A 16,177-nucleotide genomic window follows, 5' to 3' on the forward strand; every position below is an offset into this window, starting at 1 on the left:
ATATATATACACATACATATATGTATATGTACATATACATATATGTATAAATGTATGTGTATATACATAACTGAATCACTTTGCTGTACACCTGAAACTAAACACAACATTGTAAATCAACTATACTTCAATGAAAAAAAAAAGATACAGAACTTTTTTTAAACCAGGGAATTCCCCCGGGCATATTTTTTTAATTAATTAATTTATTTATTTGGCTGCGTCGGGTCTTAGTTACGGCACGCGGGCTCTCTAGTTGTGGCACGAGGGCTTAGTTGCCCCGCAGCATATGTGGGATCTTAGTTCCCTCACCAGGGATCGAACCCTCATCCCCTACATTGGAAGGCAGATTCTTAACCACTGGACCACCAGGGAAGTCCCTGACACAGAACATTATTATCACCACACAGGGTTTCTTCACACCCCTTCAATACTCTCTCCCACCCCATGAGTAACCACTATTTTCACTCCAATCCCCATAATTTTGCCTGTTTTTTAACTTCTCTAAACAGAATTATATAGTGTGTAGTTTATATGTCTGGTTTCCTTACTCAATATTATGTCTATGAGATTCATTTACGCAGGTAGTAGTCATTTGTTCCTTTTATTGCTATGTAATATTCCATTATAAGAATATACTACAATTGATTTGTCCATTCACCTGTTGAAGGATACTTGGGTTTTTTCTAACTTCTTTATCATGAATATACACCTAGGAATGGAAATGCTAGGTCACAGGTACGGTGTACATTTAGTTTTAGTAGATACGACCGAACAGTTTTCCAAACTGGTTGTACCAATTTAGACTCCCGCCAGCAATGTACATAAGTGCCAGTCGCTCCGCATTCTCACTGACACCTGGTATCGCTGCTCTTTAAGTTTAGCCATACATTATCCGATTCAGGTTTGTAAAAGAGCACCCTGGCTGCAGTGTGGAGACCCAACTGGTGGGGTTAAGAGCAGGTTGGAGAGAGGAAGCCGAGAGCCCAGGTAGGAGGCTAGTGCAGTCGTCCAGGGAAGACGTGAAAGCGTCTAGACTGGGTGGTAATAGAGAAATCGTAGAGAAGTGGACTGATCAGGTTGTGTTCTGGAGTTGTAACCGCCGGGCCGGGCCGATGAGATGAGTGAGGGATGAGGGAAAGAGGCATCGAGGGTGAGTCTTAGATTCTCGCCTGGAAAACTTGGGTGGATAAGAGGACTTTTTTTTTTTTTTTTTTGGTACGCGGGCCTCTCACTGTTGTGGCGTCTCCCGTTGCAGAGCACAGGCTCCGGACGCGCAGGCTCAGCGGCCATGGCCCATGGGCCCAGCCGCTCCGCGGAATGCGGGATCCTCCCGGACCGGGGAACGAACCCGCGTCCCCCTCATCGGCAGGCGGACTCTCAATCACTGCGCCACCAGGGAAGCCCGAGAGGACCATTTTCTGAGATGCAGAAGACTGAGGGAATAACTGATGCAGGATGAGGGAAGGTCAAGGGCTCACGTGTAGCTGTTTGAGTATATGATGTCTCCTGGAGCTCAGGCTCTCATTAGAGCCTAACACGAGGCTCTAGATTCTCCGCATAGTATAACTGGTAGGTACTGGTTGTGTGCAGAGTGCATGCTGTCTGGGTAGCGGCTAGAGCAGCGGTCCCCAACCTATTTGGCACCCGGGACCGGTTTCGTGGAAGACAATTTTTCCACGGATGGCGGGGGGGATGGTTTAGGCGGTAATGCGAGCAATGGGGAGAGGCAGATGAAGCTTCGCTCGCTCACCCGCCGCTCACCTCCTGCTGTGCGGCCCGGTTCCTAACAGGCCACGGACCACTACCGGTCCGCCGCCTGGGGGTTGGGGACCCCTGGGCTAGAGAACGTGCAGGCTGTCTATAGCGGACACATCTGGGTTAGGGGCCCCGTTCTGCCCCCTCGCTCGCCCTGTAACTTGGACATTATGCTGGGACTGCCCAGCTTCTAGCTTCCACCTCACAGTGTTAGAATTAAACGCGATCACATATCCATGGCACCTGGAACGTGGAAGAACGAAAACATTCACTCTTGCAAGTCCCAGGCACTAGGTGGCATTTCTTCCAAGGTTAGCGCCTTTTCCTCTCACCCACATTTTCAAAGTCACTCCAGAACAGCCTGGTTGAGGTAGCCCAGAGCCCCAAGAGGTGATTCCCTCTCCCCTCCCTCGGCCTTTCCTTCCCCAGGCTCAAAGAAACAGAATGGAGAACAGCAGACGGGTTGATTCAGAATTTTATCAGCTTTTACTCCACCGGGAGGTTTCTGCAATGACAACCGAGCCTGTACAGTACACACGTTTCACTCTGGAAAAGCTGTGGGGCACAGGAAGGCGTCCGGAGGCCCTTGGGCGGCAGCAGGGCAGGCGTCAAGGCTAGGGGTGGGCAGCAGCAGAGACTGGACCAGCGGGCCCCAGGGTTTGGGGAGGATGATGAGAGCTGGAGTGACAAGGCTGCTAAGAGGGGTCGGGAGGAAGGGCGGCTGCAGGGAGAGAAGGGCACATCAGCAGTAGCAGGGAGGAGTAGATAGACAGAGGTCCCTGTCTGTGAGGGATGGAGGGGGTGGGACACAGCGCCTGTGAATGTGCTGGGGGTGGGGAGTCTATAGACATTTTTTTGGGGGGGGGCAGGAGCAAGACAGACCGCTGTATAAAAGGGACTGTACAACATAACCTATGATACACTGTTTACATATGATACAAGGCTCTTTCCCTCTTTGAGTTTTAAAAAATAAATTTACAATTCCCGAGCTTTTGGTAAAAAATATATACACTCTCAGAATAGGAACGGCAGCTGCTTTGGCTGCTGCCTCTTCGGAAGGGAAAGAGGTGGTGCCAGAAAGGAGGGTGAGGCTGCACCAGGAAACCTCACACCGTAGCTGCCGGGAGCCCTGCACCCCTCAGCCCTGGAGGCCCGTGATGGGAGACAGAGGGGAGACAGACAGGTAATAAAGGCATCGCCAGAGCCCAGTTTTGCCTTTCCAGTCTCTGCCGTTTCGTTCCCCACCTTGGGGGGCTGCCTGCCCCAGGTACAGGCGTCCACCCCACCCCAGCTCTGATGGGAAGGACCAAGGGGGAGTCAAGACAGGGAGGAGGATGAGACCATGTGTTGGTATCCCACAGAAGAGCCAGAAGGGAGGTGACAACTCCCTGCTTAGCAGTGAGACACCCGAACAGCAGGAGTATGGACAGCGGGCACCCCAACCCAACCCTGCCACACCTCACCCCACTGCAATGCAGACGGAGGGTCCAATAGGCAGCTTAGGCCAGTGTTTCCCTGAGCATCTTTCACCCTCTCATGGGAGCCCACCCAGGGACCTTTGGGAGGCCTGAGGGGGGAAATCCTAAGGGCTGATGGGTAACCCTCCCGTCTGCTGCTTCTCCTTGCCCTCCCGAGCAGCTTCACCCACAAGCCTGGACATACAGGGCATCAGAGGAGCTGGGCAGGGAGTGGTGGGGCGGCGAAAGCTCCCCACACCGTCCCAGCGGCAGAGTAGACAAGGGTAGCACCAAACAGAAGGACCCCCTCCCCGGCACACACAACACCCTCCCTCAACTACCAGATGCACTCCTGCTCCTTCAAAGGGGGCGCACATACACACACACACACGCACGCACACACCCACATGGACACAAGGTAACTATAATATTCGGGGGTCCATCTAGGGGTCCCAGCGTGACCATGGAGAAGCCTGGCAGGCGGTGGAGAGGAAGGACGCCAATCCCTCCCGTAACTCCGCTCTGCGAGATGGGAAGGGGGCAGCTTTCCTGCCTGCTTGGGAAGAGGAGGCTGGGAACTGCACCTCCGGAACAGACCTCTATGCGAGGGGCTGGGGAAGGAGCTCTCTGCCGACGTTCCCTGGGAGGGCAGGCACCAGCAGAGTGTGGTTTGGGCTTGAAGGAGCAAGGCGGAGAGGACTTCAGCAGGACAAACAGGCTTGTGAGTCCAGGGCTAAGTCCACCCAACTCTTTCCTGCTCCCGGGGACAGAGGTCAGACGTGGGTTGGGACGTCGTGCAAAGTGCTTGAGTGCCAGGCGCCCAAGGACCCTGGTGAAGGGCCAGCCAGAAGCTCCGTTCTCACTGACTATTGGCCTCCAGCTTGTAGGAGAGCTCGAAAAGGAGGTTCTGGTTGTCGATGACCTGGAACTGGCGCACGTAGGCCTTGGTCTGCAGGTGATGTGGGGAGGCCTCCATATCAAGGCCTGGGGGTGTGAAGACAGGGAGGCAGTCAGGGTGCTGGCCACCCTTCTTCCCCTACACACATACCAGCCAGAGGAGAAGGGTGTGGATTGGGACAGATGTTGGGCAGGAGGGCCCCCCAGGCAGGCCAAGGAGAGAATGGAGAAATGACACATTTTAGGAAATAAACATTTAACTGGGGACCTCTCCCAGGAACCCCCCCTGCTCAGTCAAAGCTCTACCTGCAACGCTCTCAAAACGCTGTGGGTTACTCACAAAGGGGCCGGCTCCGGTATTTGCGGACGGTCCTCACTTTTTCAGCCACTGAATGCTGGGAGATGACAAGGAATGAGTCCTGAAAAGGGCACAGAAAGATGCCCCCCCTTCTAATGCTCTCCCTCCTCCAATCTCCAACTCTCTTGGTTTAACTCCCTCCAGTCCCCAGCTCTGGAGGGTCTCTAAAGGACCAAAGAAGGGGTGCAATAGGGTGCCAGGTGAGGGGGAGGCAGAGTTGCCCCCCCACCCTGAGCTGCCTGTCAGTTTTGCCACCCGTGGGCAGGTTGTCACAGTGACACCTCCAGGAAGACAGGAGTCTGTCAGGCAAGCTGGGTGCCATGAGGAAGGCTGGCACCTTTAGGGGGGATGCTAGGAGAGGACGAGGATGCCAGCCCTCCCCCACTCAATGGGAGTGAGGTTGGCAGTGCCACTCACCAGCTTCTCAATGTTCACCAAACCATCTACAAGGGTCTTACTCCCCTCGTGCAGGAAAGTCAGGTCTAGGGATGGGGAGAGAAGCAAATGGGTAAGAGAGGAGGTCCAAAGGGCCCTTCCCCTCCCCCCGCCCGCACTCAATCTGGGGGGAACTCCTCTCTAGGTGGGTTCAGAGAGAGCTGAACACACAGAGCTGAGTTCAGAGGGGACGGAGGGTCAGAATGGGGCATGGAGAGCGTGGAGAGAAGAATGTAGCTTGGAAGTGACTCTCACCTTTGAGGATCAGAGGCACGAAAGGAATCACAGGGGGTTTCATCTTGGAGATCACTTCTCGGTAGCTTTTGTGGTTCCTGCAGGGGTCCTAGCATTCCACAGAAGAGGGATAAAGGGACAGACAGGCCCAGTGTACCCCAAAGTCATCCCCCACTCCCTCCCTCAGCCCCTGCCCTAGAAATATCTTCAGTCAGATAGGGGTGTGTTTGGGTGTCTTGCTTGGGGCTCAACTGCTCTCCCCTCTCCTCCAGGGATAACGAAGCAGCAATCCTCCCATCTTCCCTCCCAGCGTGGTGGGCAAGGGCGGGCAGGGGTGGGGGGACCCAGGCACTAAAAACCTTGAAAGGGAAGCTTGAGGTAAAAGGTTTATGGGCACAGACATTCTCTGGGGTGCCAGTCCAGGGGCAGATAATAGAGCCAAACCCACTCACTGTCAGGTTCTCAAATTTGCGGAACAAGTTCTTGAATTTCCCTGGCAGCTTCTGCAGTTTGAAGGAAGAAGAGATGTCAGAGTCTGGAGCTCCTTGGGTTTCACGGGATCTCCTGACTAATCCCCAGGTGTTAGAGGGGGAAAGGGTCTGAGTGTCTCCCAGGGGGCTGGGAAGCTGGCCGGCGGGGAAGTAGAACCAGCCCTGGGCTAGGTCTGGGGAGCTTGAAGCGGCCCAGAGGAACGAGTTATTCTGGGGAAATGGAGGCCTCTGCAGATGCACGTGCCACGTACAAGGCCTCACTGGGTGCTGTCTGAAAGCCAAGAGCTAAGGCTGCGATCTGGCCGGGACTGCCCCCTCCCACCCCACCCCCACCCCCACCCCCACCCCCAGGGGAATCCGCCTCTACTAATCTGCCCTGGGACCGGGTCCCTCAGCCCTGCTGTGTGCCCCGGGGCTGTATTTGCCAGAAGAGGGCGCCTCCTTCCAATCGGCACAAAAGCTCCCCAGAGGCGAGCAGCGGTCCCGGGAGGCCGCTTTGGGGTGAGCCCGAGATGTCTAGGCTGAGGGTGGAGGCCAAGACCCCCGAGGTGGGCCAGCACAGGTGGGAGGAGAGGAAAGGAAAGAGGTCTCATCACCTCCCAGGTGAGCCTCAGGCGGCTGACCGCGGCGTTGTCCAGCCCCATGACCACGGCGAAGAAGGACAGCAGGTCCTGGTTCTGCTTGCAGCTGCGGGGGCGGGAGGCGGGGTCAGCGGGGGGGCGGCTGGCCATGGCCTCCCCCTCCGCGGCCGCCGCACTCACATGGCCGCGATCTTGATGAACTTCTTGAGCAGCTGCGCGCGCTTGCCCGGGGCCTCGCAGAGCAGCACCTCGGTGGCCACCCAGTGCGTGACCTCGCTGCAGCGCTGCAGCAGCAGCTCCAGGTTGGCCGTTTCCCGGCGGCCGCGCTCCCCGTGGAACACGTAGTCCACGAACTCCAGCTGCACCCGCGGTGGCAGGAGGGGCCGCCAGGGCGTGGGGAGTGCGGGTGGGAAGAGGGCAGTGCGAGGCGGTGAGCAGGGTAAGGCAGGAGGACGGGGCGGGAGGGGTGGAAAATAGAAGAAAACCGGGACAGGACAGGATGCAACAGAGAGGGGGGAGAAAAGACAACCAACATTAATAATGCTCTACCATCTACTGAACACTTACCCGGTGCCAGGCGCTTGAACCGTCTGATCGACATTATTGTCCTTGCCTTATTTTCTTTAATAGTGAATATTTTACGAATTCTAACCGTGGGTCAGGCTCTGTGTAAGCAGCAATTGCATCCTGAACCACCCAGGGAGGGGGGCGGGTAAGGCGAGGTGTTTCCTCCCTCTTTGCGTGTTTTTTTTTTTTTTTTTTTAAGATAAAGGGAACAAAGGCTTAGAGAGGTTCTGGCGGCACACTGCCCCAGGGCACGCTGCCAGGGAGCGTCCTAACCAGAACTTTCAGCCCAGACGCTGCCTCCCTCCAGGCCCCCAGCCCAGCTCCAGCCTCAATCCCCACCTCGTGCACACAGCGGAACAGCTCCCAGTGGAAGGCAGTAAGGTGGTTGGCGACGTCCTCAGGCTCCCCTCGGTGGATCTCTGTGTCTCCAGGGGAGACCTGGATCTCCTCGGGGAGGGGCACCTGGTGGCAGGCAGGGACATGGGCTGGGCTTCTGAATTTCTGCTCCCGGTCCCTCTCAGCCTTCCCTGTCAGCCCAGGCTTGTGAAGTTCTTACCAGGGCCTCATAGCTGTCTCGGGTACAGGCAAACAGGTGACTGTTGATGCCCAGCGTGGTGAAGACACAGTCTTCGGTCGGCTGGAGAAGGACCTTCTCTGCAGGAGAACGAGCTGCCCTGCCTCAGCCCCGGCCCCTGTACCCTCACACACCCCAGCCACCACCGCCGTCCCCTCCAGAAACTCCTAATCCCGCCCAGACATGTTCTAGACTAACAGGACTCATATCATCACCAGTTTATGCCATATTTATCTGACATATTTCAAAAAATGAGTTCTCTTGCATTTATAACCTCCTTTTGGCTCCCAACCTTCTTTATAGCTCTTCTCTTAGTCTATCATCCCTGTGACACTGGGAAAGCAGGAATTTTTTTTTCTGAATTAGAGGAAAATAAGGCTATGACTACACTGCAGGGTTTTTGCCTTCCTACCGGGATTGGAGGCCCACCCTGTGCCTTTGGCCTCAAAAACGTAGCATCCTTAGATGCTCGTGGAAGTTAAAGGACAAGATTCCAATGTAAGAGGCAAAGCACCCAGGCAGCATGCAAGTGTCCTGGACCACTGCTCCCCAACTTTAATGTGCACAAGAATCACCCGGGGATCTTGTTAAAACGCACATTCTGATTCTGCAGGTCTGGAGTGGGGTCTGAGATACTGCATTTTTAGCAAGCTCCCAGGTGATGCTCATGTGTCTGGTCCCAGGACCGCACTTGGAGTAGCAGCCAGGGCCTAGAATTCAGTCTTTACTCCTGCCCCAAGGCACTGGGCTTGTGAATTTCTTTTTTTGTGCCCCCCGCCCCCCCCACCCCCGCTCCCCAGCCCAGCTCCTTCTGACCCTCACCTCCTGAGGAGGCCACAGCTACCAGGATGAGGGAATCCTCACGCCCCGCAGGCTCCTCTGAGTACTGCAATTTCTCCGTCACAGAGCCCAGAATGTCCTGCACAGATGCTGAGAGGCGGCTGCGTATGGTCACGTAGGAATGGTCAGGCATATAGACCCGGCAGAAGACTGGATAGAGACCAGGAGGTGGTTTTTCACCAGTGGGCAGAACAGCAGCATCAGCACAGTTCCCCCCTGGGCACCTCTGTTCCCCACCCCACCCCAACCTGAAATTGGTTGGCCTCTGAAAAATATGCTGTGAAAAGGACTGGTTCTATGAAAAAGGGAGACTCCACAGAGGGTGCCCGAGATCCGGAGCCCCCGGAGCCACTAAGGAATCCCTGCCCCTCCTACGGTCCACACTCACTCTCATCGGAACCCCGGAAGGCCACGCGGGTCTGCAGACAGGAGTCTATCCGACGGAAGTGGCGGAAGAGTGGCTTCACCTGCTTGCTGGGCAGCTGGCTCTCGTCCGGGATCCTGCTGTGGACACAGCTGGGCATCAGGAAGTCCTGCCAGGCATACTGCATGCAAGGCAGGCAACATCAATCAGGGATATCAGAACTGGTCAAGGATGCCCCGGCATCAGGTTCAGAGAGTGGTGAAGGGGGTAAGAAGAGAGGACGATGGCCAGCATGGGACAACTGTCTGAATGACCCAAATCAAATGCCACCTCTTCCGTGAATTCTTCTCTATCCATCCCACCCACCAGGAGAGGTCACCATTTTGTCTTAATAGCTGTAGGACATTGGGCTAATATTTGTTTATGTTCATGTCTTATCTCTTTTTACAAGATTGAGAGCTGACTGAATTTTATTTTCATCCTACAGGTCTAGCACACTGCCTGGCACATGGTAGGTGTAGGTCATCAGCTGTCTGCTGAATTTTGCCAACAAGAACTTCACAGTCTGGGGGACTTGCCCAGTGGTGCAGTGGTTAAGAATCCGCCTGCCAGTGCAGGGGACACGGTTCAAGCCCTGGTCCGGGAAGATCTCACATGCCGCAGAGCAGCTAAGCCTGTGCTCCACAACTACTGAGGCTGCGCTCTAGAGCCTACGAGCCACAACTACTGAGCCCGTGTGCCACAACTACTGAAGCCCGCGCGCCTAGAGCTTACGCTCCACAACAAGAGAAGCCACTGCAATGAGAGGCCCGCGCACCGCAATGAAGAGCAGCCCCCGCTCACTGCAACTAGAGAAAGCCCGCACGCAGCAACGAAGACCCAACGCAGCCAAAAATAAAATAAATTAAAAAAAAAAAAAGAACTTCACAGTCTGGGAGGGAGGGAGACATGCATACAGCTACATCTAACACGAGGCAGGAGGTGTTAGGTGATATAATAAAGGTACAAGAAGAGTTACGTTGGTATGGGGGAGGGACAGCTACTACTAAAAGATGCCTTCACTGGGAGGATGGCATTTGACCTGGACCTTGAAGGACAACAGGAAGAGAAGGGGGTGGGAGGAGGGCACGCTGGGGTGAACCACATAAGTGACAGCAGGAAGTTGGGAACACAAAGGTGTTCGTGGAATGGTGGGGTGTATAGGGAGTGTCACGGGTGAAGGGGGATGTGGGAGATGAGATGGGAAGAATGACCAGAGGCAGAAAGAGAGAGTCTCGGATGTTGCAACTTTATCTTGTAGGCAATGGGGGGCCGTGGATATTCTTGGAACAGAAGCACAATGTTGTCAAGTTTGAAAGATCTCTCTGGGGTCAGCATAAGAAAGACACAAAACCATGAGCTGAAGCCCTGGATGGGAGGCTGTGGCGATAATCCAGGTGAGAGATAATGACGCCTAAATGAGGGTTATGATGGTGGGATGGAGCAAGGAGAAACTGAAAGGGCTGAAAAGATGGAGGGATGGATGCGGTAGTGTCCTGAAGCCAGCTCACATTGGTTCATGAAAGCAGATTGTTAAATTTTGGGGAGTTCTGCCAACTGGTTTTTAAACATAGCCATTCAAAATTTAATTATACATACATATGTAAACTTACATATATATAAAACATATAATTATATATAAACATATATATATATGTTTTATAAACTTACAGCCAAATTATTACCCAAAAAGTAGTTTCCTAATTGTTTCACTACCTTTTACTCTTATCTATGCTCTTCAGGTTAAGTTACGTCTGTTGGATTTATATGGTGAAGATAGTACCTAATGGCCTGCTACTGCACATCTCTTCCCAACTTCACATTCAGTAATGTCATACTGGTAGCTTGGAATCAACCACAGTGAGAGAATTTACACCATGGGAATCAGCAAAAGCCATAAACCAGGGCTCTTTTTCCTGAAGTGCTGATCGTTCAATATTTATCAGTACACCATTGGATTGACAAATAAATGGATGGGAGAATGGACCCCCAAAATGACTGGAGACAGTGCTTTGTGCTACTCTCCAGTAAGAGAAAGGGAATGAAAATAAAAGCATCTTGGAGCCCAAAGGCCACAGGCACCCAGCCCTGTAAGAGAGGAACAAGGGGGATTTCTTTCCTGTCCCCTCCCCCAGCCTATTCCCCTCACTTTAGCTCCACTGTTTCCACAAGCTGGTGCAGCCTCAGTGTGTCCTCTCGCAGGTCCTGGTAAAGGGACTCATCCTTCATAATCAGCAGGTACAGATCCTGCAGAGATGAGAAGAGAGAAGGTGAGGGCAGGGGTCTCAAGCATCACCCTCTGCAAGGGCGGGGCAGGGTCTCCATGCCTGCGAGCACAGAAGAACCGTACATGCTAAGGCTCACTGGCATCATTTCCTTCCAGGTACCCAGCTTGAGAAGTATGGTTCCTTCAAAGGGGTCCCCTTCCAGAGCAAACAGCCTGCTCACCCACCTTCTCATCCCAGGCCCACCTTGATGATGCGGCCAGCCCCCTCTTCCTCCTGCAGCAGCCCTTGGTAGGTGTCCAAGAAATGAAGGAGCATGGCTAGACAGGCCTGCTTCCGGCCAAGCCCCTCGGGGCCCTCCATGCCTCCTGCCCAAACAAAGCTGACCCCTAAGTTAAGAAAAAGCCCTGGGCAGGCAGACCTGAGGACACCGGGAAGGGGTATGGGAGGCAATGGGAGGCAAGGCTACCCCTAAAAATTCTCTAGGTTTGGGGCCATGGAGAAAGGGGCTCCAGGGGCCCTTGGAACCAAGACCACCTCATGCCCCAGCCCAGGTTTTTGCCAGAGTAGGTAGGGATGACACCCACTAGACCACATCCAGCTCCTGCCCCTGCCTGTTTGAATTTCACCTGAGAAAATTCACTAGAAGCTACTCTGCCTGGACCCACCCAACCCCTGATCAGCCCACAGCCTGGAGCTTACAGCAGGCTGATAAAGGCCAATGGTGCTAACCACAAGCCTGACAAGACTTCAGTGTAAGGCCTGGCGTTTCTAAGAGAGCCTATGATATTCTACTCACTGGCCTGACGTTTATAATTAGGTCCTAGAATAACCTGGTGAGAGGCCCTGTGAATAGCCCAGCCAGTGGCTTGTCTCTAGTAGACCCCGCTGAAGCACAGCCACGACCTGATGTTTACATCAGACCCTGTAATAACTCACTGGGCAACCAGATGTTCAGAGCAATAATTCAGTGGGGAGAGAGGCACTCTTAATAGAGTAATAACCCCTTACATCTATACAGGGCTCTGCAGTCTCCAGAGCACTCCCACATCTGCTGTCAGAATGGTCTCCACAGCAGCCCCATAGAGAGGCAGGGCAGGTGCTATTTACCCCCGTTTTACAGAAGAGGAAACTGAGGCCCCAGGAGGTTAGGTGAGCTGCCCAAGGTCACACAGCTGGTGAGTGAAAAACCTGGAATTGAAACCCAGGTGTGTTTTCTAGGGAAGAGCTTAGACCCTCACATCACATGTGGGGTGAGGGGGGGTGGCTCCCTCCTGACCTCCCCTTTTGCAAGCTCCCCAAAAGGATATTACTGATGTAGCTCCTGCAGAAACTTCTCCGTGGGAAGGAAGAGAGAATGTGTGAGGACGATGTCATCCAGCAGGATATCTGTAGAGAGCAATTGTCACCACTGATGTCGGGAGGGCACTTCCAGGACCCAATTTGACACTCACCACCCCCTCTCTTGCCTCCGAGGGCAAATTCTCTTTAGCCAGGCTGGAGCCCCAGCCACCTGCCCAGTCACGCTCTGCACACACACACGCGCACACACACACATGTGAAGGTTCTGGGCAGCCGCTGCGGGGGTGGGGTTGGCAGCTGCCGAGGCGGCTGGAGAGAAGGAGGGGCGCGCTTGCATGGCCACGCCCACTTCTCTCCAATGTGTGTGGGAAGCTGGTCAGTTAATACACCAAGCTTGAGATCTGCCTGAAAAAAAGAGGAAGAGGTAGCCCCCAGAAGTGTCTCTAGACAAAGAGAACTTTTAAGCACAGAGGTTAGGGTCAACGTGTGTGTGTGTGTGTGTGTGTGTCCCTCCGCCCTTCTTCACTCCCTACCTAACAAATTTGAGTTCCAACTAGGCAGGTGAGAACCAGCCCCATTCAAAGGGAGAGGGAGCGACTGCCATCTCTTTGATCCCAAAGCCTTTAAATAGAAAGCCTGTGTCCTCCGGACGCCCAGGGATGAAAGAGTTAATGATGGAAGGGTGGAGGGGAGTGGTTCCTCACACCACCCTTTCTCCCTCCACACCCCCATCTGGGCCTGGCTCAGCCCGTCAGCCAGGTACAAGGTCGCCCTGACTTGCAGCCAGACCTGGGGTGGGGCAGGGCAGCCTGGCACACACAGACAGGCAGGGTTCGGGGAGGGAGCCAGGTGTCCTCACCAGGACAGGTTAGGGCCAGGTCCCCAGGTACTGCCCCAGGGCAAAACCAAGGCTTCTGATGGCCCCCGGGTCACCGTCCCCTGGCCTCCAATTCCAGCCATGAAGGTGGAGCAGGAGAATCAACACCAGATCCTCTACTTCAACTACTTCATTTCACAAATGAGAAACTGAGGCCCAGAGCTGTGGGAGGGACTTGCGTGGAGCTGGAGTAAGAACCCAGACTCCTGAGGCCAGCAGAGCGTCAGAGTACAGTGGGCAGGTGGGGCTGCTTAGACGTTTGAGAGCCTTTGGTTAGTTTGGGGTACCTTCTGTAAGTCCCCTCCTCCCACACGCCCTGGGAGGGAACCGAGATGGCTTAAGAACATTGGTTATATTGGAGAATATCAGAGTGGCAGGTTACGCTGATTCTCATTCACTCTGGGACTGGTTTGGGGTTCCCCAAAGCAGTTACTCTGGGGATCCAGCCTGCCAGTCCAGATAATACGGTGACAGTCAGTTCAAGAGTCCTTCCCCAGGGAAGACTGAGCAGCGCCTGTGGCACCAGGCCCCTGCCCCTGCGGAAGGGGAAAGACAGTTTCTCCCTTTTCCTCTCTGCCAAGTTTTTAAAGTGAGTCTGAGCCCCCCAGCCCTGACCCTCAGCTCCAGGTATGGGGACGAGGAATAGGGATGCCCAAAATCTTTCCTCTACTCTTTATCTCACAGGAGAGCTAAACAGAGCAAAGGAAGAGGAACGTGGGGGCAGAGTGGGGGAGATGCTGCTATGGGGGCTACAGTTTGGCGTCTGTCTCTTCCAAGGCAGGCTCTGGTCCAATGTACAGCCTCCCCAGGGAATGTGTCATAGAGACATAGGGTGTGTGGTGTAGGCGGGAAGTTATGGTTAAGAGAGCTGTGTGTGTCTGATATTTTTCTAATTAAATCCAAAAGGTGTCAGCTCCCCAGGGCAACTACAACCTGAGCCAAGGAGAGTACCTGGGTGTTGAGAAAAATCTAGGGGAGTGGAGCCCCATTCCACACACCTGGGTTAGGACTCCCTGCAAAGGTCTGGGAGCAAAGCATGAAACCCCATCTTTAGGCCCTCAACCAGGGCTCCCAATCCTCAGACCCCGCTGGGCTTGGTGAAATGCCGAGAGCTAGCCCTAAAGACCCTCCGGTCTTCTACCTCAGCCACTAACCAGCAATCTGAGGCCTCAGTTTCCTCAGAATCCCCTTAGTACGGGTGCTGGTGGGGAGTGGCAAAATAGCATCATCATTCAGGGAATAAGCCTCTCAGGGTGCGGTTATTTTTTAAAGAGGCCATGTGCTGAGGCCTGCCACCGGAAGGGTGGGAGTCGGAGAGGTTCAGACCCCCCGGGATGCTGCAGGGCCCTGATGTCTGCCCAGCTGCCTCTCCCCCAACAAATACCTTCTGAGTCAGCCCCCAACTAGAATACCTCCCTCCCCCCAAGCTGCTAAGGACAATACATCCCTTTGCCGGAGCCCAAAAGGCAGCTTGGGCCGCGTGCCTGTCTGGCACTGCCCCACTGAGTGGGCCAGCCCTCTGCTCTGGGTCTTCTAAACGGAATCGGGGACTCCTGGAAGGTCTTGTGGGGCTTGGCCACCTCTAGGGGGCTGCACTGACTGGTCTGGGCAGCTTCCATCTTAGTGTGTCAGGCCTTAATTTTGGGCCACAGAAGGAGGTAGTCAGCATCAGGGACGCATGAGGGTCTAGATGAAACGTCCAGGTGAGAGGAAGGGTGGCTTAAGGAGAGAAAGGGGTTCAGCTTCTTCTGCAGCCATGGGTGAGGCTGCTACAGGGAGGAAGGTGGCACTGCCACTTCTCTGCTGCAGAAAGGTCTGTTCCTCCCATAGGCCCCCAGCTGACCACTCAACCCTCCCCCGCCCCCACGCCGAGGCTCGGCATAGGGCAACCCCCACCCACCGTCCAAGGGCAAAGGAAGAGGAACCAGGTGGCAACCCCCTACTCCGGGATGGATGAGCCAGCCACCCCTTACCTGAGGCGGCGCTGTCCTTGGTGGCCCCTCCGGCCAGCCGCTCCAGAACCCGGTTCAGAAGATGCTCCGGCCGCTCGGGGGCGCCCAGGGGGGCCCAGGGTGGGGAAGTCAGAGGCTCGCCCGGGGACAGCTCGTCTGAGGAGTATGAGGAAGGGGAGCGCAGGGGACCCCCTCCCCCGAGAGGCCCGGGCCCCGGCACCTCCTCCAGCTGCAGCCAACAGGGCTCCCCGCTGCCGAGATCCTCCGCGACCCCCGCCGGCTCTCCACCGTCCTCCTCTGGGGGCGGCTCCAGACCCGGCTCGGCGAGGGGCTCCCGGAGGAAAGCTGGGAGCAGCAGACGAGACACGCTCTGACGCCGCTGCAGCGGCCGCGGTCCCCCGGCTAGACCGCCGCCCCCGCCAGGTCCCCCACCCCCTCCAGGCCCGCCGCAGCTCCCCGGACCCCCGCCGGGACCTCCCGCCACCGTTCGCCCCGCCAGCTGCGACGTCTGCTTCTTCAGAAATTTCTCCAGCGGCTTCATGCTCCCCCCCGCCCCTTTGCTCGGGGCCGCCGGGGGACCCAGGTGTCCCAGGCACAGGCGGGGGTGGGGTGGGGACACGGTGCTCAGATCTGGAGGGTCACAGCGGAGGGCCGTGCCAGGCGCCGGACTGGGGGCCAGAGGTGCCCGAGGTGCGCTGGCCGGAGTCCAGTGGCCAGGGACCGGGGGAGGTGCCAGAGGGAAGGAGTGCCCGCTCTTAGTGGCCCCCCATGCCGGCTGCAGCGCACGCGGCCCGAAGGGTGGTTAGGCTGCGGGGCCGGTGCCCAAGACTCTGCGCTCCTGGGCCGGGCTGCGGCGGCAGAGCCAGCGGGCGGAGCGCAAGGCTGAGAGGACGCAGCGGCGGCGGCGGCGGCGGCGGCGGTGGCGGCTGCGCTCCCGGCCCGGAGGAAGGTGGCAGAACTGAGACCGCGCCCCCTCCTCCAGTCCCCGCCCAGTCCCCTCCCCTCCCCTAAATGGACCCGCCCCCTGGGCCGCGCCAGGCTTCAACTTGGGGCTGACCGCGAGGGAAACAGTAAGGGCTGACCGGCATTGGGTTCAGAGCAGACGCAGACATTAAGGACAAGGGTGAGGGAGTAATTTACCAATGGAGAGGGGGTTCCTGGCTCGAGGCTTACGAGGACTCTTGGTATCATTGCAAAGAACCAGGCTGAACCTTGACTCACCTACCTGT

General features: G+C 55.7%; 1 protein-coding gene across 1 annotated transcript; it reads right to left on the reverse strand.

The window, feature by feature from the left end:
• Positions 1-3,557: 3,557 nt before the first annotated feature.
• On the reverse strand, positions 3,558-15,489 carry RAPGEFL1 (Rap guanine nucleotide exchange factor like 1; the record flags this gene model as incomplete). Its single annotated transcript, XM_082678946.1, has 15 exons — positions 3,558-4,196; positions 4,450-4,504; positions 4,885-4,949; positions 5,158-5,245; positions 5,589-5,639; positions 6,224-6,314; positions 6,389-6,567; positions 7,115-7,237; positions 7,332-7,429; positions 8,172-8,339; positions 8,578-8,690; positions 10,742-10,839; positions 11,064-11,199; positions 12,131-12,206; positions 14,970-15,489. 15 exons carry the CDS (start codon positions 15,487-15,489, stop codon positions 4,072-4,074), a joined length of 1,986 nt encoding a protein of 661 aa, XP_082535072.1. The 3' UTR covers positions 3,558-4,071.
• Positions 15,490-16,177: the final 688 nt, after the last annotated feature.

The sequence above is a fragment of the Grampus griseus genome, assembly GCF_964374135.1.
Source record: "Grampus griseus genome assembly, chromosome: 20".
Lineage (NCBI taxonomy): Eukaryota > Metazoa > Chordata > Mammalia > Artiodactyla > Delphinidae > Grampus > Grampus griseus.